Genomic DNA, 26,378 nt, shown 5'->3' with positions numbered 1-26,378 from the left:
TCACCTGCCTGCCGGTCGCCTCCGCCTCTCCCGCTCTCCCCCCGCCCCTCGCGCGTCCCCTTCGGTCGCTGGACGGGGCGGGGCCAAGCGCCGCCTCACAGGACCACCGGTGCCGCCGCCGCCGCCGAACACGCGACCATCACGGGAACTAGGCTGGGAGGAAGGAGCGGAGGGAGAGCCAGCGGCCGCCCCCTCCGCTGCCGTTTGCCGCACTCACTCACTCCCGCCGCCCCCCTCACAACGCGGACGTTGCCACCTCCTCCCTCGTTCGCCCACCGTGCCTTTGTGACGAGGACAGGCGGGCTCCAGGCCAAGCCACCCAGAGGTCTCCGCCCTCCCGAGCGCCGCCGCCCAATCGCCTGGCGCTCCCGCGGCTGGGAAAGAGCGGAGGCGGGACCCTCAGCCGAGGCCGGGGCGCTGTTGGTCGTTAACGGAGCGTGGGAGGGACCCCGGATGTTGGGACCCCCGTTGCCGCTAGCAACGCGCCCTCGGCACTTCCGCAAGGCCCGGCGGCACAGCCGCAAGAGCTGCCGGGAAATGTAGTTTCGGCAGAGAGCCTGGCCCGTGGTAGCCGAACCCTAGTTAAAAGATGGACTACTGGCGTCTGGCATTTCAGTAACTTGGAGGGAGACATGCGGTCAGAAGTAGGACAATGGGTTAGCCTATCACAAAAGCAACTCTAAAAAGATAAGCTCTCAAGTTTGCTTCCACCCTGGGGAGTCTTGAGAACAGGCATAGGCAACCTGCGGCCCTCCAGATGTTTTGGCCTACAACTCCCATGAACCCTAACAGGACCAGTGGTCTGGGATGATGGGAATTGTAGTCCAAAACATCTGGAGGGCTGAAGGTTGCCTATGCCTGCTTAAGACCATTGAGAGACAGGAAATAAACTGTTTGCCACCGTCTTTCTGGAGAGACAATGGAGTGCACCTTTGGGGATGAACTGCTGCCCAGACACACTGTGTACTGGCCTGCGAGCGCTCCAGTTGGAGAACAGCCTTTACCAAAGGTGTCATGGGCTTTGAAGACAATCTCAGGGCGCAAGGGAGAAACGTGCTAAGAGGAAGGCATGCTTGGCAAATCCACACCGTGATCAACTCCCGCCTGGAAACCAATGTCCCCACTGTGGAAGGACATGTGGATCCAGAATTGGCCTCCACAGTCACTTACGGACTCATTGTTAAAACCGTGTTTATGCAAGACAATCTTACTCGGATACGAGTGATCGCCAAAGAAGAAGAAGAAAGAAGGGGGTCCTGGACTGGCCAGATGACATGCCTCTCAGCCTCGCTGATGTGATCCAAAAGAAAGCAGAGCAATACCTTTAGCACCAGCTTGGCTGCGGGAGTTGCTGGAAGGAGGCGTATGAGACACCATCCAGCCGTCTTAGGGACTCCACTCTGGATTTGTGCAGGGTTTACTCCTTAGCCTTTACTCTTCCCAAAGATAGCCCTTCTCACAGATGGGCTACCTTCCCAGGTTGACAAGTCCCATCTGCCCCTCCTTTCTCTCTGCAGCACGTGCAGAAACCACCTTGACTGTTGGACTGACTCTGAGGGTTTGAGACCCACTGGCTACCCCCATCAAGTTTAGCCAGCCATTCGAAGCCGCATACTGGCAGGTTCTAGGAGCCACAGGCGAGAGCTGAGTGCAGGGTGGGGACCCAAGGTGCACAAACTACTCTAGAAGGAGCATGTGTCCCCCACAAGAAGTCGTACCCCTCTCCCATAACACCCCATACACAAAAAGTGGTTTTACAAATTGTATTTATCAATATCAGATTTATTTTGACAGTTCTGATTAATAAAATCTATACTCTGTACAAAAGATTACATTAGCAAGTCAATGAATAAGCTACTGAACTGGAACAGAAATGCTACAGGGTACTGAAATTATTTTTGGAACACTATGTTTCTTTTGATGCCATGGAAGGAAAAATATTTAGATGCGAGCCTGAACAGTTCCATCATACCAGGAGTTCAATTGGAAAGCAAGGGAATTAGTACTGGGCAGGATAAGAGTGTTACAGAAGAGTCAGTGGCTACATGTTCATTGACCTTCAAATACGTTGAGCGGGTCTTCAAATGTATTTGATGCTCTGATTTCGGATTTAGTTCCTGAAGCTGCCTGAAAGGACTGGGCCTTCTTGATGGTTGTCCTGGATTGACTACTAGGTGAGAAGATATCATCTAAAGAGAGAGAGAGAGACACAGAGAGACAGAGACATAAAATGGGAAATGGAAACACAATTACTGCCAATGGTAAAAAAAAAAGCTACATTTGGCTGAGAATGTTGTCTGTGTGCAAGTGTGATGAAGCTGGTTTATATTGCCAATAACTTCTAAAGTTTTGCCAACTTGATATTGCTGGCTTCCAGCTATATAAAACAACAAGAAAATATCAAGTATGTACAAATTTGCTGGATTTCCCCCCCTTGCCATTCTAACTATGGATATCCCCAAATCTCTAGAGAATGAGAAGGAAATTATTGCCTTCAAATGGAGTTGTGAAAGCCAAATAATAGTTTTTGTGACTGGTGTGAATTTAACAGGATACAATACAAGGTTAGTTGCTACTGCCTGGGAAGCGACACTGAACCTGCTGCTCATGAAATTTAGTGGGTCAGTAATGACAGATACAGGAGCTGTTGACTGTGCCAAAAGCATTTGAGCCAAGTACAGTACTGAGATACTCTGGATGTTTCACATTTTAGTCTATTCTGTAAACACTGTTAACACTAAAACTTTGTTGGAAGTAGCAGAACATTTGAAAACACAGCACCCCTCTGCCGTGTATTAACAAAAAACACACTTTCACATTACGCAGGCTTTTCAAAATGCAAATATAGCATCATCTGGGATGAGGACTGATAATTACTGGGATAGCTACAGACAAGCAGAGGGTATTTTATTTCAATGGGGGGGATATCCTTTCAATGCAAACTGCCCATTCAGAGATGATAACCACTGTGAAAACCACTGCTTGGCACTTGTAACCACATTACAGACATATTTGCTCACATTAACTCCTTACCTATCTCCTCATCGAATATAGATTTAGATTCCATCTTCTTTTTGGCACTCCTTTCTTTTGGTTTCACTGCAAGATCAGCAAAGATGTCAACGTCATCATCAAACAGGTTCACTTCCAGCTCTTTTGATTTTGCTTTGACAGGCGGCTTAAGAGCTTCTGATGCAAATATATCATCCTTGAATAAAAGAAGAGAAATTTCAGTATAGGGCAAGTTTCTGTAGCCCCATTTCCCCACCCCACTGCTCTCATTCTGCCTGGTTTGGGGTGGGAGGCAATGACTATCACCAGTTTTTCTTTTGTGAAATGAAGTGTTCTTCAATTTCCAAAGGTGCCTTGGGACCCGATAAGGTTGGGGTCCCCTGCTATAGGCAATCATGGTTTATCAAATTTCTATCCCACCCCTCCTTGGTTAATGATCCTAGGGCAGATCACAACACAACAACACATACCCAACAATTCATTTCAAAAATTGCAAAAAATGCAGTATAAAGACACAAAACATCAGATTTTTTTATTTTAAAAAAATCCTTAAATGTTCACAGTACAGCACGCAATAACTGGCAACTGGCCTCATCAACTGAGGCTCGCCCCCCAAAAAAAATTGGGCAAAGAGGCATGTATGCATATCTCCTTTGCAGTGAGATTTGCAAAATGTACCTATCTTTATCTGGCATCAACACATTTCTATTGACATGAGCAAGTTACTTCTTTATATGCTACAAAGCAAGGTTTTTTTTTATAAAAAAAACAAGTGTGATGTGAGTTGGCAATGTTTCTTTTTGTTATATTTGAAAAATAATTTCAAAAATAAAGAAGTGGGGGTTTTCAGGCTACCTCTGTATGAGATAACTGACACAGATGTCAGTGGTACAACATAGAATCTAGCCAAGTTAAATTCTCTTCCCTGCTACTCCAGTAATACATAAAGCAGCCCATTAAGAACTTCTGCCGAATGTGTAAGAATTTGAAAACACACCACACATCACAACAAAATCTACGTAAACGCTTGATAGATAATTAAAGCAACTGCCTCTTCACTGAGATCATCCAGCGGAGGGGAGAAATGGAAATGACCTGGGTGAATTGTACTCAGGATTTGCGAAAGTATCATTGTGTTTCAAAGGCTGGCCCAGGAAAGAAAACCCACAGAGACCAGGTAAAAGGAGGAGACTGGCAAGGAAGAAGTTAAACATGCCTATGTTTCCTACATCCTTCCAGAGTTAATCAACATTTCCAAATCACAACTGTACAACCACCTCCCCATTCTACGATATGACATCACACCCTTGTGCTATCTAATCTTTGGAGGAATTCATGCAGTGGGCTGTTTCCTCACTATTGCCCATACTTACAGAGTTGCTGAGCCAGGAGCAGGGAGGCTGTGGTCTTCCCTATGCTGTCTGACTCCAACTCCCATCAGCCCCGGCCAACAAGGCCAATGGTCAGGGATGACGGGGAAATGGAGCTCAACATCTGGAAGATGCACATTCCCCGTCCCTGTGCTAAGCAAAAGTAGCAGAGCACAAAAGAAGCCGTATCCAGGCCTGAAGGAACACGATTCCAACATTCACATACTGGCAGGTCTCTTCCAACTCTAAAATTCTATGTTTCTATATTACCTCAAAAATATCAGGGACGGAAGGATCCTGGACTAACTGAGGAATGGGTTTTGGATCTTTCCTCTTCACAGTTTTTTTACTAGTGGCGAAGAGATCATCTTCATCCTCCAAGAAAGGAGTCGGGTCGGGTTTCTTTGAGGGCATTTCAGCCTGGAAGAGGCCTTCACTATTTGCACCATCCAATGCCAATGGAACAGGCAATCCTTCCCCACCTTTAGGGACCTGGCCCATGAGGCTCTCCGTTTCCACCGTTGCCTTTGGTCTCGTAGTCACTTTAGACACTATGCTGTCTGCAAAAATATCATTTGACTCAAAGAGATCATGCACATTAGGCTGGGCTGCTGATTTTGAGCCAGGGCTACCAGCTGCCTCGTGCAGCTGCTCACTGCTGTTGGTTGGTAGAGGTGATTGAGATTCTTCAGTGTTTTCCTTCCTATGCAGTTTTGCATTGGAAGGATGCAATGTGGCTGGTGGCACAGAGCTTTCTTTTAAGAGAGGCGGGGACGGGTCCTTAGCAACATTCATGTCATTTGTGTTATCCCCTTGAGCGGCCAATCGCCTGGCACTTCTGGTAGGTGGCCTTCGTTTCCCAGTCACCTTGATTCTGCCCTGCAATCACAATGAAGCCAAGGTGACAACAGGACACAAAATGAGAGACAAGTAAACTTACATTCCAAATAGCATCAGGGAGGCTGCTGCATGAATTTATTACAAAGTTATACCTTGTTGGCATTTTGCAGTGTGTCTGCTTGCATGGGATCATCAAAGCTGACTCCCATCTCCTTATTATTTCCTAGAGCAGAGGCTCTTTCAACATGCTGCACGCCATGAGGTTCATGAATCGCAGTCTTTGGATGCAATGAAGGTGGCTTCGCGCTGGGCAGCAAAACGGCTGGGTTAATATCCAAACTTGCCTTAGAAAGGGATGGAGAGGCTATTGTTAATGGGAGCAGTGGATAAGGAAAATATAAATGTGAAATCCAAGAAAAATAAAACCACCAAGAGTATTTCTACATTTGACGAAGATCAGGAAAAGCAAGAATAGTGCATGCGCACAGAAGGACATGCCCTCTCACCCTTTCCCCCTCAAGTTTTGGAATTTTAGTCCTGTCCATAGACACGTCTTTCCCAAAAGGAAAAAATACACACCCTGTGAAGCATGCATTTACAGAAAGCAGATGTTGCATCCACAAGAAAGGACTGAAGCCGGAAGTGGGGGAGAAAAAAGAAATTTATTGTGGAAGAACCACAATTAGCAGGAAAAGTACACTGAAAGCTAAAATGGCAGTAAAATAAATTACTTGTAATTTTCCAATCCTAGATGAGGACTCTCTATGTTTACTTGCACCAAGACCAGTGGATTTCTGTATAAAAATTACATTAGATATACATTAATCCAAGTGAATAAAAGTAATGCACTCAGTATTTTACAGGAGAATCTCAGAAGCAGTATGATAGCCCAGAAAGCATCCCCCCCCCGGCCGCCTGAGCCCTTACTGCAACAACGCAGGGTGGCCTGCAGCCTATGGGCCTCATTACATTCTGTAGGGGGAGGCCTGCATTTAGCCCACAATGCCATTTCCCCGAAGCCCATAAGGCATCAGATGTGAGACAGGAAAAGACATGGTTGAAAAGGAACAATCTTGAAAATGTGCTCTTGTCTGTTCCTTAACAGGTGGTCTCAGATTCACTGTCTTCTAAATTTGCCATGAAATGTAACCCCAACTGGGAACTTAAAGCCCCACTTTGATTTGCTTGGATCTTCCTTTGCAGCACAGCGTGGCTTCAAGCCGAGCTGGAAAGGAGATGTAAGTGACCTAACACTGTGGCACCATGTGATTTGGGAGGTCGGAAGGCCCGCTCAGCTGCCAACATAGCCTGCTGGGAGTGCAGGAACTAAGGAACCAGCCCTCCAGCAAAATCCTGTTCCCCACCCTTGCCTTAGTGATTAGGGGAAGAAGGGTGGAGAAAGGGCAGGATGCCAGGAGAAAATGTTAAAGGAGCAATGAGAATATCTATGCAGGGGCGGAGCTTCATGCTCTGCCACCGGGGGCAGAGAGCAGGCGTGCTGCCCCCAGCGGCGTGGCGTGCGTTTTGGGGGCGGGACGTGCGATTTGGGGGCAGGGTGCACTGCGCACAGGGGCGTGCGATTTAGGGGTGGGGCGGGCGATTTGGGGGCGGGCAGCCGCGATAGCACCCCTAGGATCACGCTGCCCAGGGTGCCCCGCCCCCACCGCCCCTATCTTCCTACGCCCCTGTATCTATGTATATTGCAATGAGAATATCTATGTATATTGCAATGAGAATATCTATGTAGATATTTGAATGTCTTATGTGTTTGCTAGATAGAAAATGGGGGTAGTTCAGGAACTGCATTTAGGAACAAGAAGCTCTTGAAGCTCTCTAAAATTGGAATTTACAAACCTCAGTGGCCTTTAAGTTTGATTCTTCTTGTCTGGCGTTTTTATTACTTTCTGGAACTTCACTATCCTCTTCCAAAGAGATTACTGTTTTCTTCTCTGCTACCTTCCAAAAAGTAAAATAAAGAAGTGTAAGTGAACAAGAAGAGGAATACCCTAAATTCTGCACACTTGTATATATTTTCCCATCTTAAAAATTAACACTAAGGTGGGGGGTGGGGAGAGGCAATTTGCATTGGGTCTGCAGTGCATGGGGGATGGTTAATTCTCCCCTCCTGTGTTGCAACCTGTTCTGATTAGGCAACATTCAAAAGCAGAAAACAACAACACAGAAAATGTGAGGAATCTGGGATATTCCTTTTCCTGTGCCATATCTAGCACAAATGTGGAACTCGGAAAAGCTGCTGTGGAGAGTTGTTGGCTGCAAAGATTGGCTGGTGAGGGTTAAAAAAACAGTAACAAGAAGACGACTCTTGGGCTGCTTTGTCCTAAAAAGTACAGTATGGCCAAGTCCCACTAACTGCAAGTACGAGGAATTTGTCTTATCTCTTCCCTATTTTCAGGAGAATTTCCTTGTTCAAAAAGAGCTGAGCTGAAAAAATTGGTCTAGCTCTAGTCCCAAATCTTCTTTCCGCAAAAAGCGAGTCAAAAATCTAAATCCTACAACACTGAGCAACAACACTACTTGCATGAACAGTGCATCTGCCCAATTTGCTTAATTTATGTGGCTGCAGAACACAGTTTTTTAAAGTTGTAACATTCCATTTGATTAATATGCAAGGCAACGGGCATCTTCTCTGCTCTGAGTGTTACTGCTCCTCAAATTCTCAGGGCAAAATGGCAAGTACCAAGGGCTTTGCTTTAGAAGGGCTGAATAGACCATCATCACCACCATCATCAGCTCCAAACAGCCCTCCTTCAGATGGCAGTTTTACCCTGGGCTTTGGAACCTGAAATTAATAATAGAAATAAATCAGTTTCTTAAAAGTAAAAAAATAAATACCTTTACAAAACAGTAGAGGCAGATTTGTTTGTGGTTCTAGACATTTTTTCACCTTTCCCCACAAAGAGTCACTTTCTGACTATATCCCCTTTAAACCATGGATAGGGTATATTTAGGGCCCAAGGGCAGCTTTCCCTCCCAGGGAGCTTTCTGGGGGCCACATTCCAGAGGTGGGCAGGGCCAGAGGCAAAAGAGGGCAAAGCAGCTGATGAGAGTCTTAGCTCTGCACAGTAGAGCCTACATTCCAGCAATGCAGAAATCTCAAGTTTCTGTACTCTTCCCCTTCTCAACACACTCCTTTCCATTCCCCAACCATATGTAAGCAAGAGCCATTATCACTGGTCAGACACATAACGTAGACAGGCAAAAGCACAAGAAAGGAATGTGGCCCAGGAAGAATCTTAAAGGCCATTTAAACCAGCTTGGAGGCTCCCCACTAAATGGTTGGAGGGCTTCTATGATGCAAGAGTCTTCCACAAAAAGACACTGAATTCGCTTAAGATTTCAACTGCTGTTAATTTTTTAATTACATGCATATGCACGGCTGCCTTGGTAAACTGCACAAAGTCCTTCCTTAAAGGTTATACCAGTTTCTATCCTATTCAGAGAAATATGTCTAGTCATCTGGTTTCTTAAGGTCTACTGCAATTGTATCATGGCAGTGAAGCAGAAACATATACCGTATTAACTCTTAAGTAACATTTAAATATTAAGTATTTTTTTTAAAAAAAAGTACATTAAACTTCACTAGCGGGGTCTGAATGACCTCCTTACTAAAGTTCTTTCTGCTAGTGCTCCAACAGGAATTGTTCTTTTTGGTTTTAATTTCTTTAAACACGAGGACCCACTTTAAAGGTATTTTGGACAGACTGACCTCTTTTTTGTTGCGGGCAAAAATATCAACATCAGGATCATTGTCTTTCTGCAGCTTATGACTGAAGAGAAGTTCTTCATCCTGAAAGACGCCTGTGCTCTTGGAAGGGATACTGTTCTCGGGGGGCTGGAAAAGAAGCAAGGCTCAAGAGGCTTTGTGGACTCCTAATAGCTTTCGTTTATAACATCTGTCAACTTATAAACTTATTTCTAAGTCCTAAAACAATTCAATTTTCCAGATACCTGCTTGAATGCACATGACACACTTGCGTACACAAACTCACCACCACCTAGCAGGAGAGGTACCCTATCCATAGTTGGCCGCTCCCTGATTCATGATGTTACTTAAGTAATACTGATTCACTTTTAAGTGTCCTGTAGTTGCTTTGTTAGGAACTTTCACTTACCTGGCATCTTGGCTATGAGCCGTGGAAAACGTGCTCCCTGACTTGGTAGACATTTTCCCACTTGGCCTGGGAGGGCGAAGCCCTGACTGACTCCAGCTACAAAAGCAGACTCTTGGACTGTAGTATTGTTCAGGATGTTTTGTTGGTGTTTTTTTTAATTGTTTATATTGATTGCTGTATCTTTATTTTTAGGATGACTCCAGTATCACTCACCTTTTCAATTTCCCTCTGTGACATTTTATCAGCATCCACACCTTCATTTTTCTCCTCTTCGTCAAATAAGCTGAATACACTTTTAATCCTTTTTTTGACATCTTTCTCCAAAAGGGGCTAAGAGTTACCAAACAAATGTAAGTTATCCAATGGATCTAGAGCAGATTGCGCTAATAGCTCAAGCTAGATTTAAAAGTACAGTGGGACCTCGACTTACAAGCTACTCGACATCCGAGGTTTTTGACTTACGAGCAGAAAAAGTGGCCGCGTGCTTACGATTTTTCTGACATCCGAACGGAAAAACTGTTCGCGGCTAGATGCGGTTTCCTCGACTTACGAGTTTTTAGATTCGGTTTCCTCGACTTACGAGTTTTTAGATGCGGTTTCCTCGACTTACGGATTTTTCCGTTTCCAATGCATTCCTATGGGAAACCGCTTTTCCTATGGGAAACTCGACTTACGAAGTTTTCAACCTACGAGTGTGCATTCGGAACGGATTAAATTCGTAAGTCAAGGTCCCACTGTAGCTGAATTGATTTTACACCCCCTTATCCATCCAGTAACTGGAACAACAAATTAAAAGGTTCTGTCTCTCATTTATTAATTTACTTTCTGTTTCTGTTTTCCCTGCCACCATTCTGAAAATATGCTCAAGGTAGCAAGAAACTGGCTATTGAGTTGCATGCTTAAGGTGCAAGGTCACATCTGCCTGAAACACACAAATGATCATGGTTCCCAAACAAACCTCAAAACTCTCTGAACCTTCAAATAAGTGCATTTTTGGCATTTCAAAGGCCAGTCTTCCTTCTCTCTCTCTCTCCCCAAACACACATATAAGTGTACATCCATATGTAGTTGCTGAAAGTCATCTGCATATTACTTAGCAATCTGTAGACACTTTTTTTTTGTAAGTACGGTGGATGCTCGGGTTGCGAACGTGATCCGTGTGGGAGGCATGTTCGCAACCCGTGTCTGCGCACACGCGGGTCGCAATTCGGCGCTTCTGTGCAAAGCAGGATTTAGCGCTTCTGCACATGTGCCGGAACCCAGACGTAACCTGTTCCGGTACTTCCGGGTTCGCCGTGGAGTGCAACACAAAAAGACACAACCTGAAGCGGCTGTAACCCGGTATAGTGACCCCAACATTTGCTGCCTTCCTTGCTAAAAATTGCTACATGGATTGACAGCTGATTTCTATAACTGGAGGTCTTTGGAGAAATTGTTACACAACAATAGCTACCACTTACTTTCATTACCGTTGTCATTCATTATATATTAATTTTATAGGCAGTTTCATTTTGTCAACTGATACATCACTTTTGGACTATTTTCACTGCTTTGGCAGTTCCTGTGATCTTGTCCGTGGTTCCTCCCTATACAAAGGTTGCAAAGATTCAGCTCTTCCTCTGTTCCCTCAATGAAAGCTCCGATTTAGTCTCTAACTATTACAACCTTCTCTTTCACTCTCACCTCTAAGATTCTGTTTCCAAGATGCTTCACTTGTCTCATGTTCACACCATGTGAAACATCTCCTTAAACTCCTGCATTGCTTTCTTGCCCACTCCCATATATAATATGAATTCTTTGTCCTGGCATTCAAAGCCTTCTCAGCCTTGACCCATTATACAGATATATCTCTGCCCATGACCGTCCCTTCTTCAACTTTGACATCCTCAGCTACCCAAAAGATACCATTCTCCCTTAAACAAGACTGCCTATTCTACCTTACTACCGTGTTTCCCCCTTTTTAAGGCGTAGTCATAAAATAAGCCATAGCAGCATTTCTAAGCATTTGAGAAATATAAACCGTACCCCGAAAATAAGCCATAGTGATAGGCGCTGTGTGGAAGAGAGCACTGAGCTCCCCGAGTCAGCAGCAGCAACGCCGGCCGCAGCAGTGTTTGCTGAGTCCTTTCTTGCTTTTGGGACTTGGTTATTGTGCTGGCTTGGGATGGTGTGTGTGCAATTGCTGTTGCTGCTTCGTGTTTTTCAGCTGGATTCTCTGGGTTCTAAGCACTTTCCCCCGTTTGTTTGCGAAGCAGCACTCGGCTGCAGCCCCTGCCTCTCCCGACGGCTGCATCGATCCCCAGGAGGCTGCATTTGATCGCTATCTCCTTTTCTATTTCTTTTGTCTTTGAGCACCCGGCCCCGCCCCCTCTCCCCTTCGTGGAATGAAGAACGGAGTTTTAGCAGCATTTCCTCATTATAAAAAAAAGGTCAGGAACTTTTACTTTAACCTCAAAAATGGGATATTTCCTCTCTCTAAAAACAACTCTGACCTGAACACCAATAAAACGGGGGTAGATCACCTCCAGTTTATAAATCCGCAAGTAGATCGCAGTCTCCTGGAAGTTGGGCTCTATACTTTGGCTGATTGCAAGCCTTTGCATCTTTAAAAAACAAAAACCATGCGCTTCTCAGTCTTAATTTTCCTTTAATTCATCCCCTATACCCTCCTCCAACCATTGCCTCCTTCCATTCCTTACCCCCCTCCCTCTCTCCCCACTTCCCTCACTCCTGTGCGATCTCATTTAGTCATATACTTGCTTTTTCTGTTGTGTTGTCTATTTTATATTTAATATTATTACCCTTTATGATGTTTTTTCCCCCCTTGCGATAATTATTTATTTTTTATCTTTAACTAACTTTCCTTTCCATATTTTTCCATATATAACTCAACACTTTCCCATTCCTTCTTAACTCTTTGGATAGAGTGCCCCCCATTATTGTTGTTAATTTTACAATTCCTGGATTTTTTATGGAACCGAACAGCTTGGGTGCTTCAGAATGTGCCTTCTGTTGCTACAGGGCTATGGGGCTTCACTATTTGACCCCCCCCCCAGGTTGGGATTTTTAAAGTAGTTCTGTGGGTCCCAGGGCGCAGAATCACCCCCGATCCTTTCCTTTGTCTAAACAGACCTCTTCCTCCCTGACTTTGGAAGGCTGTGCTTCAAGGGTGATACCAGGGTTTTTTTAAGACCTGCGCCTCTTAAGGATTGTTACGGTCCATAACTTCCATTGCTTTCTACAGGGTTGGGGGTTTAAAGCACTGCCACCCCCACCCCACCCTGCAGGCGCTCGGAACTGGCAGCGCCAACAACGCGCCCAGCAGCGCGCAGAAGAGAGCACCGAGCGTCCTGAGCCAGTGGGTCCCAGTTGTACCAGCACTTTTTTTAAAAAAAGACACCCCCTGAAAATAAGCCACTGTGTGTTTTTTTGAGGGAAAAAAGTTATAAGACAGTGTCTTAAAAAGGGGGAAACACGGTACCCCTTATTCCTAAAACACCCCTCCCATAATGCCACCTCTCTCTTCTTTCAACTCTCCCCTCAAAGCTTAGTTTATGCTTGAAGATGTTGTTCTCTAAGCCCAAGCATATATTGCTACACTGGTTCCTACTATTATCCCTAACACCTCTGCCTAACTACCCCCTGGTCTCTCCCTTCAAAAAAACTCAAGACAGTAACAGCCTTGGGGCAAGAGCCTATAATTTTGCTTACATTACTTTGCAAACTGTCCAATGGTCACAGAAGGGGCTGCAAATGGCAGAATATGACTTATTTAGTGAAAATCAAACAAAGTTAACAGGATCAAAGTCTCCTAAGACCAACTCTAACAACATGCCCACTAGACTCCACTATCATCGAAGAGATACTTGCCAAAGGAACATTTTTCAGGGGTTTGTTCAACATAAATAGGTTTTCCTTACTTCATCCTTCCTCTGCTGCTCTCCTGCATCTCCTCCTCCAAGATCAGACCTGTGAAGTGTTTCAGGTTCACCCAAAGGTCCTGCCTTCTCTTCCACTCGTTTCTTTGGACGTGTTCCCAGCAAATCCTCCTGCTGATCAATAAATGAAAGTTTAAAATATGAAGTGACTTAGAAGGTAAATGTAATTGAATAGACATATGGTTCTTCTGAAAGGGAGGATTGTAAAAAATAAAAATAAAAAAATCAGCTGTGTATGAATTGCAGTTTATGACTGATAAATACTGCAAATAAAGAAAAACACAATAAAAAAGAGAGCTAACAATGAAGGACGAGGAACTCACCCCTTTCTCAATGGACTTGGAAAACTTGCCAATTTCAACAATGCAAAATGGAGTGTTACAGAATCACGTTCAGTTGAGAATGGCTGGCAAGATTTTTTTTAACAGCAATTCATATGATGAGGTTGACTCTGGTCCATAAATGCTTTCGCCATGATAAATTTGTCAGTATTTAATGTGCGACAAAATTCCATTTCATTTTTGCTGCTTATCTCGGATTTCTCCAAGGAGGGCACTATCTCCCAAAAGGACAACCTATAGATTGCAGCTGCCTGACTTTCTCCCCAGAATCCTCACTGGATGTGTAAAATAAAAAAAATTCCTTCAGTAGCACCTTAAAGACCAACTAAGTTTTTATTTTGGTATGAGCTTTCGTGTGCATGCACACTTCTTCAGATACAGTGAAATGGAAGTTTCCAGGCACTTATGTAGAGAAGGGGTGGGGAGGGGTGGGGATGGGGAGGGGGGATCACTCAGAAGGGTGGTGGAAATGGGTGATTGACTGACTGTTCAGTCAATCACCCATTTCCACCACCCTTCTGAGTGATCCCCCCTCCCCATCCCCACCCCTTCTCTACATAAGTGCCTGGAAACTTCCATTTCACTGTATCTGAAGAAGTGTGCATGCACACGAAAGCTCATACCAAAATAAAAACTTAGTTGGTCTTTAAGGTGCTACTGAAGGAATTTTTTTTATTTTACTTCGATCCAGACCAACACGGCTACCTACCTGTAACCAGAACTATGGATGTGTAAAGTTGGGGAACCTGTAGTCAACCAGATGTTGCTGGAATTCAGTCTTCCAGCTGTTGGAATCCATTTCCCTCAGTCCCAGCCAGATTGGTCAATGGTCAGGGATGATGGGAGTTGTAGTCCAAAAACATCTGGCAGGTTACAGGTTCCACATTTGTGGTGAAGAGACTAGGCAGAGGGACAGCATGTCTCCATCCTTTGAATTAGCAGAAATATGTGAGATGATTAAAGCAGAGTTGTGAAGCCTCTGGAGAAAAGGTTGGGAGCAAAGCGTTGAGAAATTCCCACTTTAGAACGCTATATTTGAGCTGGATATACCGTTACTTCTTGGACACCTGATGGGAGATGGGACGGCTGAATGCTGAAGAATGAGTCTCCATTTACATCATCTTCTTGGAAGAGGAGTGCAGCTTTGGGAGCTTTTCTTTGACTGCAACAAGGGAAAAAGAAGCCCCATGAAATCACACAAATTGGATTATCAAATGTTGCAGTTCTTGGTACAAGATCCAAGTCCACTGCCTGCCTGCTGATTACAACAGTGGTAGGATAACCATGGCCCATACCTGAAATTCAGGCCACTGGTTCCACACAGGGGGACAAACTTCTAGGTCACAAGTAGGGAACCTCTGGCCTGTGGTTTTATGCTTTCATATTGCTGTATACATCTGTCATATATTTTTATGATACAGTGGGGGTGTAAGATAGATAGATGATAGATAGATAGACAGACAGAGAGATAGATAGACAGACAGACACAAAGGGTGACAAAACAAAGTATTTGGGGGGAAAGTCTTTTTTTTTTTTAAAAAAAAAGCCTAGTTCATAAAGTCCCCCTCTACTCAGTGTTTTTCCTTTTAAATGATGGGAAAGGATGGGGTGGGGTGGGGGAATAGAAGAGATTTCCTGTGTGTTGACCACAGCTAAAGTATTTTTTTCAAAAGAATGTGTAGAAAAATTGTGGTAGTTTGTTAAAATGAGTTAATTTGACAATTATTGCAACCAAAACAGAGGTATGATAGTTTTGCAACAAGGTGGGATAATTTTGTTAATTAAACAATGAAGGTTGCTACCAGGAATAAATTATCGGTGTATAATGTTTTGAATATTAACATGATGCATAGAAATTAAGTACATTTTGTGTTTAAATTCAACATATACTAGTGGTATTTATCACAATGATTAACTGTTCTCATGTGTCCCCTCAATCCAGAGCTAACCACAGGCTCAGGCAACATATGCAAACCAGGTTTGATGTGGGACGCCTATTGTACATTCTGCACCAGCAACATAAAGCTATGTTACTAAGGTGGCTAAACAAAGTACTGTAGTTATATAGAAAGCACTGTAGTGAAATAAGGCATACAAACCAACACAACAAACTGAAACTGCAAATGTACATTCAAATAGCAAGCAAAAAGTCCAAGCTGCTTCAAGTTCAGAATTCTGCCTGCCTAGGCAGCAGACAGAGTTAATCCACCCTTGCCTAGCTCACTCCTGTGGGGAAAGTGTTCAAAAAAGCACTATATCCATTGCCAAGGGAAGAACTAGACACAGCTGCTGCAATAGAAGATACATTCCTAATTCCCACATTTTACCTGTCTTTAGTGATAACAAACAAATCTTCTTCGCCTTCTTCCTCAAAGAGGCCTGTCTTGACTGTGTGGCTGGCAGTAGAGGCAGATTTTGTAGGCTCCTTTTTTTGCCTGGATTCAGAAGCAGGTTTGACCTCTTGGCCAATATTCCAGTGGTCCTAAAAACACAGCAATTATTCATACCTTTGTTGTCCTACAGGTTGTCTTTTTATCCCATTCCTCAAATTCCCTGGGTTAGGCATGTATGAAGTATTTCTGAACACAGTGATTAACCGAGAAGCTACTAGAACAGTGAAACACAATGATCAGGTTCAGCCAAGTCAAACCCCCCCCCCCAAAGAATGCTTAGCATTTGCCTTTCTTGGGTGCATTGAATCAAAGCCAATTTAAGCTGTAGCATAGTTCTCGGATGAACATATGAAGCAGTCTTGCACCAAATCAAGTCACTGGTTCACCTAGCCTAGTTCAGTCAATTCAGACTAGTTGCAGGCCTAAAAGATGGGTATTTTGCCTTTTTTATATAAATTTATTCGGTTTTTCAAATTAAAAATTTACAATCACAAACATACAACATAAAGACAAGATTCCAAAGAATCTCCTGGACTTCCCCCCTCCCTTTGTGGGTCCTATTATTAATCATTACCTCCTGCGTATTTTATAATGATCCAAATCTTTTACATCTCCATCATATCCAAAATTCACCATTAAACTACAAGTGTTATAAGATATGGGTCTTTTCCAGCTCTGCTGTAAGACAACTTTTAAGCAAGAGATGCCAGGGATTTAACTAGCGCCCTTTGACAATAACGGCACGTATTCTATCCATGAACTATAGACCCTTTCACATCTAGAAGCTGATGGGTGGGTGACCAGGATTTGGGGGGAATGGCATTGTGGACCAATACCAGCCCAGGGCCTGGAGGTTCTTCACCTGTTTCAACAAAACAACATGGGCTGTGATGTATTATACACATGTACTTCAAGAAGGGGAAGAAATGGAGGCAGTGAGAGATTTTCCTTTTTGGGCTCCTTGATCACTGCAGATGGTGATAGCAGTCACGAAATTAAAAGACGCCTGCTTCTTGGGAGAAAAGCAATGACAAACCTAGGCAGCATCTTAAAAAGCAGAGACATCACCTTGCCTACAAAGGTCTGTATAGTTAAAGCTATGGTTTTCCCAGTCGTGGTGTATGGAAGTGAGAGCTGGACCATAAAGAAGGCTGATCGCCGAAGAATTGATGCTTTTGAATTATGGTGCTGGAGGAGACTCTTGAGAGTCCCATGGACTGCAAGAAGATCAAACCTATCCATTCTGAAGGAAATCAGCCCTGAGTGCTCACTGGAAGGACAGATCGTGAAGCTGAGGCTCCAATACTTTGGCCACCTCATGAAAAGAGAAGAATCCTTGGAAAAGACCCTGATGTTGGGAAAGATTGAGGGCACTAGAAGAAGGGGACGACAGAGGACGAGATGGTTGGACAGTGTTCTCGAAGCTACGAACATGAGTTTGACCAAACTGCGGGAGGCAGTGGAAGACAGGAGTGCCTGGCGTGCTATGGTCCATGGGGTCACAAAGAGTCGGACACGACTAAACGACTAAACTACAACAACTTCAATAGAGCAATTTCCAAAGAGGTTGTCAAGTTATTCTCTCACAAAAACCTTTGGTGTTTATGCTGCACACTAGTTCATAATGGTTCCCTAGTTACTCAACAATGGAGTTAGCCTGGACCTGACACTTTTAGAAGTACAGAGGTTTTACTACCCAGTTACATCAGCTTCTCAAGCTTTGAAAATTTGCAGGGCAACTTTTCTCCGTCAGACCTTTCTGACAGAAATTCTCTAGATCCCAGATATGTTTCTTATATGTGCCCAACTTCTCATCTTCTGAACAGAACCACCAGTTTTCAGAAGATGCTGCCTGGAGTTTTATAGATGCTGTTCATTTTGAATATACTTATTATAGGGGGTTTAGAGTACTATCTCAGATTTATTATAGGGGGTTTAGAGTACTATCTCAGGCCGAGGGCCTTCTGGCGGTTCCCTCACTGCAAGAAGCAAAGCTACAGGGAACCAGGCAGAGGGCCTTCTCGGTGGTGGCACCCGCCCTGTGGAACACCCTCCCATCAGAGGTCAGAGAGATAAACAACTACCTGACATTTAGAAAATACCTAAAGGCAGCCTTGTTTAGGGAAGTTTTTAATCTGTGATATTTGATGTATTTTAATGTTTGTTGGAAGCCGCCCAGAGTCAAGAACTTTTTTTTTTTGATAACTCAGGGGAAAGCCCTTTCATTATGGCTACTTCTAAAATCTTTGACTCTGAAGCAAACTCTGAAATAAATATCTTGCACAAACAGCTCTGACACATAGCAGGGGAAAACTAAACCTGAGAGTGAAAGCTCTGTATTAAATAATATCTCTTTCACTTAACTGAGAGCCTTAAGGTTAACCAGCCACCCTTTAACAACCTCTGTACATGTTACCTCCTCATCACTGCTGAAGAGCAAACTGGTTGCTTTCTTTACTGGTGGTTTTGAAATTTGTGCCTTAGGCATAGACCCAAAGAGTCCCTAGAAAATACAAAGAGAAGAGATGGTTAATTTTTCCAAAGATGCAATCGCTGTGGCATTCAACGAAAAACTGTACAGATAGGTGGGAGCCATGCCCCTCTGAGTGTGCATCAAGACAGTCAAGCCCCCCTCCCCCAAATGTTTCATTGCTAGTCCTAGGTCCAAAATTTGCTTTGAGCAGGTTCAGAACCCTTATGTGAGACTGTTCCAGATTTTCCATGAATGTGCTCTTTATTGCACAATGTGTTGGGGCACATCACAATCTGTGTTCAATTTTTTTTGTACAGACTGAAATAGCTACTAGCTCAATAGTATTAGGAACCAGAGAAAACCAGGGAAGTTAATTTATTGGTCTAGGAGCCAATGAAAGCTAGTGGGCTCCTTCAAGAAAGTGTTTTTATCCTTTTATACATAAAAATGTTACCCAACTCCTTTTTCATTTCCAAGCAACCATGAGGAATAGAAACTTCAGAAAGGAGATTGGAATTCTCAGGATGTTGTACATATTACTAAATTAAGTATGTCTTACATTCTGTGTTCAGAGATACCCCCTAGACACGACTTCCCATCAATGTAGGGCTTGTCTAGTGGCCCTAGTGCAGGCATCCCCAAACTTCGGCCCTCCAGATGTTTTGGACTACAATCCCCATCATCCCTGACCACTGGTCCTGTTAGCTAGGGATCATGGGAGTTGTAGGCCAAAACATCTGGAGGGCCGCAGTTTGGGGATGCCTGCCCTAGTGTCAAATAACTTGTTTAAGCAAGACTGGCTCCTGAACAATCAAATTCTGAAACCTGAGCTCTGCCTTCCCCCACCCCCCAGAGCCGAAGACCTTTGGTCCAATGCTGGATTGGAGCTCCCCAAAACCTTTGTAGTTGCTCTCTGATTGAGATCCTGCAACTTCTAGCTGCGTAGAACTCTATTTTGTTGTTTGCTTCATTTCTCAGCCACACCCATTCCTCTCCCTTTAGGCTCCTTATTTGTTCTTACTGCCCTCCGTGCTCCCAGTTCTTATCTCTATTCCTCCTTGTTGAAGTTTGTGGCACACAAGGCTCTTTCCCCTACCCGGCAATTAATTCGACCTAGAGCGAGTCTCAGATGCAGTTACTTCATGCAGCATGACTGGCTGGCAGGCAAAGACGGCACCAATTCCACCAAATACCAGCGAGTCCAGGAAAAGAGCAATATTTCTTCATGCTCCTTCTCCACAGTTGTTGGGCTCATGGGGCCAGGCAGTTACAGTGGTACCTCTGGTTAAGAACTTAATTCGTTCTGGAGGTCCGTTCTTAACCTGAAACTGTTCTTAACCTGAAGCACCACTTTAGCTAATGGGGCCTCCTGCTGCCGCCGCCGCGCCGCCAGAGCACAATTTCTGTTCTCATCCTGAAGCAAAGTTCTTAACCCAAGGTACTATTTCTGGGTTAGCGGAGTCTGTAACCTGAAGCGTTTGTAACCTGAAGTGTTTGTAACCCGAGGTACCACTGTAATTTCCCCACAAAGAGGTAAGAATGGGCTGCAAACAATCAATGTCTGGAAATCCCCGGCGGGGATACAAATGGGAGTGAGAAGGGAGAGCCACAATCAGCCCACAGGCATTGTGTCATGCAGGCCTGCATCAGAAAGTGTAATTTACTCTGAAGTAGAACCTAGTGCTTTCAGGCAACACCTACTTCTTCATCCTCATCCTCAAACAGAGACAGTGATGTCTTTGTTGCCACTTTGCTAGAAGATGAGCTCTTTGATTTTGATGGATAAGAAAACAAATCCTGTTGGACAGAAAAGAAAGCTGGTGTCAGCAATATTTCTCAGAAGTGCATTTACTCATCTGGAATATTCAGCATCAATGGGCAGACATGAAGGGTAGCATTCTCTCCTTGCGGACTTCTGGGAACCCTACCTTTTCCTGCGCTACTTGTAGTTTTACTTGACTGATTAGACAGGCACAAGGCAGGCACAACTGCAGACAATCAACATAAAGGTGGACCAAACAACTTTTGGGGCAGGCAGGGCAAATCCACTGACAAGTTTGCAGCTTGGTTGGGTTTGGTGCAAAAGTGAATGGTTAGGTTAATAACTTACTTCAGAATCCTCCTCGTCAGAAAACAGGCTTTTGTGGCCTTTGGAAAATGTCTGAGTTGAAGACCCGACGTTTTCAGCAGACGGTTGACTCTTAAAAAACAACACACACACATTTATGTTGATTTGCAAAGGTTTCGCAAATAATCATGCTTTGGAAATGGTTCTCAACTAGTCGTTGGCAAATGCCTTGCAACTCAAACATTTTGGCTCCCGAATGCCGCAAACCCAGAAGTGAGTGTTCTGGTTTGTGAACGTTCTTTGGAACCCAAACATCCAACACAGCTTCTGAATGGCTGCAGGAAGCTCCTGCACCTTAGTTTCCAAATGATTTGGAAGTCGAATGGACTTCTGGAACAGAATCTGTTTGGCTTCTGAGGTACCACTGTAATTGCTTTTCCAATTTTGCTACTCAAAATGTGCCCTTTTCTGCTGTCAGTTTGTTTTTGTTTTTTTAAAAAAATATTTTTATTAATTTTCCAATTAAAACCAATTATATCACATTCAATATTTCAAATTATACACATATATATATCAATCAAACCGAATGTTATGCCAAATCATCTAAAGAATTTTTTATTTGGGTTCCCATGCTTCAAGAAATTGGGAATTCCTCGCAACTGTCCACTGCCGTCTTTTTTCTAAAGTTCAAATCGTCCTCCAAGTTCATAATAATCCAGATCTTCCCCTTACAGTCACATAGATGTTTTCCACTTTCATCCGATTGTTTCCCAGCTGCTGAGATAAATATCAAACAAAGTTTCACAGATGTTCTTTCTCCTGTGTGAGTTAATCAGTCCAGCCTCCCCATAAATCTTCTTAATGGAGCTCCCTGTTGCGTCGAAGCAGCACGAAGCAGCGCCATCTTAAAAAACTCAAATCACTTTCGTTTCCTCTCATAGCCATGAAGATTTACGATCATTATAGAATTTACAGCTTTTCCAGGCAGGAGACCCAAACATCAAACCATAAACTCTTGGTAAATTAATGGATCTCCTTGCCCTATAGCTGAACTTAGCTTCAGGTCGCTGCTCCAATTTAAAGTGCGTCACAGCTCATAAATCCTCCGAACGCGTCCAGAACTCCTTCCGTCCGACTAGGGGGGGGCTTTTCTCATCGGCAACTCCACATCTTTAAAAAATATGCTCAGTAACAACAGTTATAAAGTTCAACTCACACAGTCTTTTGCTTCTCTTTCACTCCAAACAAGCCAGGACATCGCGTCCGGGAAGGTACGAGGCAACAATATGAAGAAAATAAAAATAAAAACTCACTTCCCTTATCGCTCCGTCCCCATCAATCCTTCTTCCAGATGCTGTACAATCTTTGACTCCTCTCCCTCAGCAGCATAAATTTCTCAGCAGTAAACAGCGCTTCTTCCCCTCCTTCTGAAGTATGTCCATAGATTTAAGCCTAATTATCTTCTTTAACCATGGAAATCCCCGCCATGCAGATTAGCGTCCGGGAGTCCTGGCCCTCGTAAGTGCTCAGCCCAAGCTCCCCCCACTCCAAAAACAGTCGGAGTGGGTCTGGGGGCATCGCGGGCCAGCGGCCCCTCTCCGTAACCCCCGGAGAGGGTAGGGGGTTGCCATTTACTCCCCTAGCAACCGCCAAATTCCTTACGAAGGTCAGAGAGATGGAAAACAGGTCCGCCATTCCTGCAGGCGGAAACCGGAACCTCTCTGCTGTCAGTTTGTTAGCTTTAATCTTTCATGTCTGCAAAGTACTGCTGCAAAAAAAACCAAGCCTAGAGAAACCCAATACCCATGTCCTGCTCATATAAAAGAAGACTATGCAGAATGTGAGAAGTAAACTGTATTAAGAGTTACTAGTCCTGCTGTCTTTTTAAAGTCTTGATTGTAAAAAGTGTTTTTATATCAAAAAATACAGCTTTCTCCAGAGCAAGATCTCACAATCCTTGACAGAAAGAGTAGATTTGTCAGCAGCTAAATTGTTTTGATTTGCATGCCAGAAATGCCCAACGAAGAAGCCAATGGTGAACTTAATGAGAGCCAAAAGTGGGTAAGACCACCCCTTTCTCTCCCTAGGCTGCTGGGTAGTGAAAGTTCAATGAAATGAGAGTTTGTCATTTTTTAAAAAAAAGGTTATTTACCTTATCTCCTGCTGTAAAGTCTTTATTTTCTTTAGCTGCTTTGTTTGTAACATTGGTAATGTCAGGCTTTTCCTTGAACAGATCTTCCTCACTTTCAAAGAGATCAGCTGCAGGTTTGGCTGTTTAAAAACAAAATGTTTACTTCAGGGGAAAAGTTAACTAATTAAGAAAGAAGTCTACTATCAAAGACATTTTATTGTATTTGCAATGTCTTATGGCTAAAGCACCATATCATATCATACTCATAAGAAAAACAGTGTATAGTCACAACCCCAGGTTTATTACTCAATACATGTCAAGGACCTTTCAAGAGGAGCTTGTAACTCAAATGTATTACAACTGAAACTTTCCCCATCATTTTACTTTCAGGCCAACAAGTTTCACCTGCTAGATTTATTGCATGTTGAGCCACTGTCAAAGACACAAGGGACTAAAAGAAGTGGCAGTCTTAAATATAAAGAGACCTCTGGGTATAGGACAGTATCTAAATGCAACAAATAATAATAAAGGGTGGCCTTATATTGCTTGGATTTGCTTGGCATTGCTTGGATGATTAAATAACCAATTGCTGCCACACTTCTCATTTCAAAGTTCTAACCAAAGACTTCTTCAGCACTTCTGTTCCAAGCAAGGCTTTGTGGAAAGAACAAGTTATCAGAATGCTTAAAGGAAGATTCAGAAGGAATGAAATGTAGCAGCTTACCTGAAATGAAACTTTTCTTATTTGACTCAAGCTTGCCGCCATCATCATCATCATCAAAAAGGCCAACATCTTCATGTCTAGGTGCTTTATCTGTGACAGGTTCTGCCTGTTTCTTATCCTCTTTCCCCTTTAGAAACGAGGAGGGGCTAAACACGTCATTTCCACCTATAGAGGGCATACGTCATCTGATGTTTAACTGGAGTTCCTATTATTGTTGAAACTAATTAATTTTTCCGTTTATAAAAGTTCTCCCCAAATCTCTGATGCAAAAATTGGACAAGCTATGGGTGACTTCTGGACCTTGCTTTTAAAAATCATTAGGAACGTTATCGCTTGGTATTTAACATCAGCGGCAATTAACAAGTAAATTGGAAAGGCAAATTATCATAGTTGGATGGGTTTCCAGGAGAACTATATGAATATGCAAGCTTACTGATTCCCAACCCCACTCAGTCATTACTTAACATCACAACATAGAACAGCTGGGAATCTCTAGCCTACAAGCTAAATGTGAACATGTAGCCTCCCAATCTCAGCTCCACCCAGTTAGGCTTTCCTTAGGGGAGCAGATGGGATCAAATGACCTACAGGTGTCCTAGAACTTGCCCTGGAATCCTCTGCAATGCACAGATGGTGTTTGCAAGAGTCACATTGATGTAAAGGTAAAGGTAAAGGGACCCCTGACCAGTCGTGACAGATTCTGGGTTGCGGTGCTCATCTCGCATTATTGGCCGAGGGAGCCGGCGTATAGTTTCCAGGTCATGTGGCCAGCATGACAAAGCCGCTTCTGGCGAACCAGAGCAGCACACGGAAATGCCGTTTACCTTCCTGCTGTAGCGGTACCTATTTACCTACTTGCATTTTTTGATGTGCTTTCGAACTGCTAGGATGGCAGGAGCTGGGACCAAGCAACGGGAGCTCACCCCGTCACGGGGATTCGAACTGCCGACCTTCTGATCGTCGAGCCCTAGGCTCTGTGGTTTAACCCACAGCACCACCCACGTCCCGATGTGAAGGTAGAAAGTAGAAAAAAACACTATTTTAAGTCAACTCTAGATTACTCATACCTGGAAAGAGAGATACTGCACCAGCAGGAACTTTCCTCGTAGGTTTTGATGATGGCTCTAAAAAGCATATAAAGTGGTCAAATTGAAAATGCCAAACATTCACTTCAGAGTTAGTTCTGATCAATTATAAAAAGGAACACTGGAAGGAGCATTTTTCTAGTAAGTTAACCAGTTTACAAGGAGTGGGGAGGTGTAACTCTAAGAAAATACAAGGGGAAATCTCACAGGTATAGTTTCTCCTATTTTTACTCTCCTGGCTGACATTAAAGTCCCTTAACCCTCCACTCAGTAGCTGCTTCAAGGGTAAAAAGAATGACCTCACCTAGAACAGTATTACATCCAACAGTTTGGTCATTAAGACATATGAGGTCCCTAGACCTGTTCAGCGAACCCCAAGAATGGATTGCAACCACACCTACAAGCCACACCCTCTAACACAATTGCACATTCAATGTTAACCTGAAGGAGACCTACACTGTACATCTGAATGCATGTACATCCCCTGCACATGAACACTGAATATGCAGGTACTGCGGACATGGCTGGTTCGCATGATCATTCCCTTCACTGTATACATGGGGGAAAGAGTTAAACTTCTCTTTTATGTCCCTAAGTTTGAGGGACATCAAATGCCCCGCTCATACAGTTCTAATAATCAGGTGGCTTAGATCATATTCAGATCAAATTTCTCTCTGAAGTATTTAATCATAGATATTCCCACCACCACCTATGGTCTTTATAAATATCTGTACAGTAGTACTTTGGTTGTCGAATGGCTTGGCTCCCAAACAAGTCGGCTCCTGAACTCCACAAACCCGGAATTAAGTGTTCTGGTTTGTGAACGTTTTTCAGAAGCCGAACGTCCAACGCGGCTTCCACTTGAGTGCAGGAAGCTCCTGCAGCCAATCGGAAGCCGCACCTTGGTTGTCGAATGGTTTCGGGAATAAAACGGACTCCCGGAACGGATTACGTTTGACAACCAAGGTACCACCGTACATGAAGACAGCATTCAGCAAACTCACCCCATTCTGGTCTGCTAATAAAGGTGTGTGAAGGAGAAACACAACTCTCACAGGTGACCACAGCAGCCCACATGTGGCTCTTGGCCTCTAATAGCTGCCCTCCTGTGATGCAATGGGTCAGTGTGGCTGTTAAGCAGAAGGTTGGTGGTTTGAGCCCATCCAGGGATGGCTGTGGCAGGATTCCTGAATAATAGGGGGTTGGACTGCAATAAGGTCCCTTCCAACTCTACAGTTCTACGATTCTATGAAGTAAGCATAACCTCCTCAAGTTTTGGGTGTTTTCGTTTCGTATTAAAAGTGTCCCATTTTCAAAGCCTTGCTCCAGGACTCACTATTTGCTCTTAGGGGTTTGAGCAGGCCATTTTTGTTCCTTGCCCCTGTGCTCTATTTCCCTTCCCACCCCCTTCAAAAGACACCCCCAGTATTCCTTGTCTCAACTGCTCTCAACCAAAGACTTGATGGGCAGACTGTGCAAATCAAACTGCCGGTTCCTAAGGAAGCTTCCTATGTTCCTAACATGTAGGCTCCTACCTATATCCTGACCCTCCTTAAGACTCCTACTTCAGATGTTACAAAGAAGCAGCACTAGCCAACTGGTTCGGATGTTTGAGGTTGCTGCTTTGCAGGTGGGGCAAATCCTTGACTGTAAAAAGCTACCGTACTATGTCAAGGAACGTGATTTCCACTTACGTTTCCTCTCCAGCATGCCATTTCCCCCAAATTCAATGCGTTTTTGTGGCCTAAATATGTACACTTGAAGGGATGCTGTGCTTCCTGAATGTCAAAACTAGCTCTTGATTTGACCCATCATCAGATGCTACTTTGAAAAGTTTTCTTCACCACCATAAGCACTTGGAAAGTTACAC

At 43.9% G+C, this 26,378-nt stretch overlaps 2 protein-coding genes across 8 annotated transcripts in view; both read right to left on the bottom strand.

The window, feature by feature from the left end:
- The window catches only part of ZFAND4 (zinc finger AN1-type containing 4), a 28,200-nt gene extending 27,727 nt beyond the window's left edge, over nt 1-473 (bottom strand). The window contains exon 1 of one of the 3 annotated variants that reach the window (XM_035138060.2): nt 5-473. The gene's annotated coding sequence lies outside the window, so the exon portion shown is untranslated. The remainder of the gene's footprint in view (nt 1-4) is intronic. The other 2 variants (XM_060275128.1, XM_035138062.2) reach the window with 2 other exon arrangements.
- Nucleotides 474-1,399: 926 nt separating this feature from the next.
- The window catches only part of LOC118096195 (WASH complex subunit 2A), a 42,942-nt gene continuing 17,963 nt past the window's right edge, over nt 1,400-26,378 (bottom strand). The window contains exons 13-30 of one of the 5 annotated variants that reach the window (XM_035137646.2): nt 24,491-24,547; nt 23,424-23,588; nt 22,721-22,839; nt 20,611-20,700; nt 20,202-20,297; nt 18,444-18,530; nt 15,962-16,116; nt 14,685-14,796; nt 13,276-13,404; nt 9,569-9,685; nt 8,950-9,075; nt 7,921-8,022; nt 7,077-7,178; nt 5,954-6,016; nt 5,375-5,566; nt 4,653-5,261; nt 3,034-3,208; nt 1,400-2,189 (exon numbers count right to left, since the gene is read on the bottom strand). In XM_035137646.2, coding sequence (XP_034993537.1) covers nt 2,050-2,189; nt 3,034-3,208; nt 4,653-5,261; nt 5,375-5,566; nt 5,954-6,016; nt 7,077-7,178; nt 7,921-8,022; nt 8,950-9,075; nt 9,569-9,685; nt 13,276-13,404; nt 14,685-14,796; nt 15,962-16,116; nt 18,444-18,530; nt 20,202-20,297; nt 20,611-20,700; nt 22,721-22,839; nt 23,424-23,588; nt 24,491-24,547 — 2,636 coding nt within the window. In that variant the 3' untranslated portion in view covers nt 1,400-2,049. Of the gene's footprint in view, nt 2,190-3,033; nt 3,209-4,652; nt 5,262-5,374; nt 5,567-5,953; nt 6,017-7,076; nt 7,179-7,920; nt 8,023-8,949; nt 9,076-9,568; nt 9,686-13,275; nt 13,408-14,684; nt 14,797-15,961; nt 16,117-18,443; nt 18,531-20,201; nt 20,298-20,610; nt 20,701-22,720; nt 22,840-23,423; nt 23,589-24,490; nt 24,548-26,378 lie in introns of all 5 variants that reach the window. The other 4 variants (XM_060275126.1, XM_035137645.2, XM_035137649.2 and 1 more) reach the window with 4 other exon arrangements.

The sequence above is a fragment of the Zootoca vivipara genome, chromosome 5 (genome assembly GCF_963506605.1).
Source record: "Zootoca vivipara chromosome 5, rZooViv1.1, whole genome shotgun sequence".
In the NCBI taxonomy this organism is placed as follows: Eukaryota; Metazoa; Chordata; class Lepidosauria; order Squamata; family Lacertidae; genus Zootoca; species Zootoca vivipara.
This window is presented reverse-complemented; position numbering and strand designations above follow the sequence as displayed.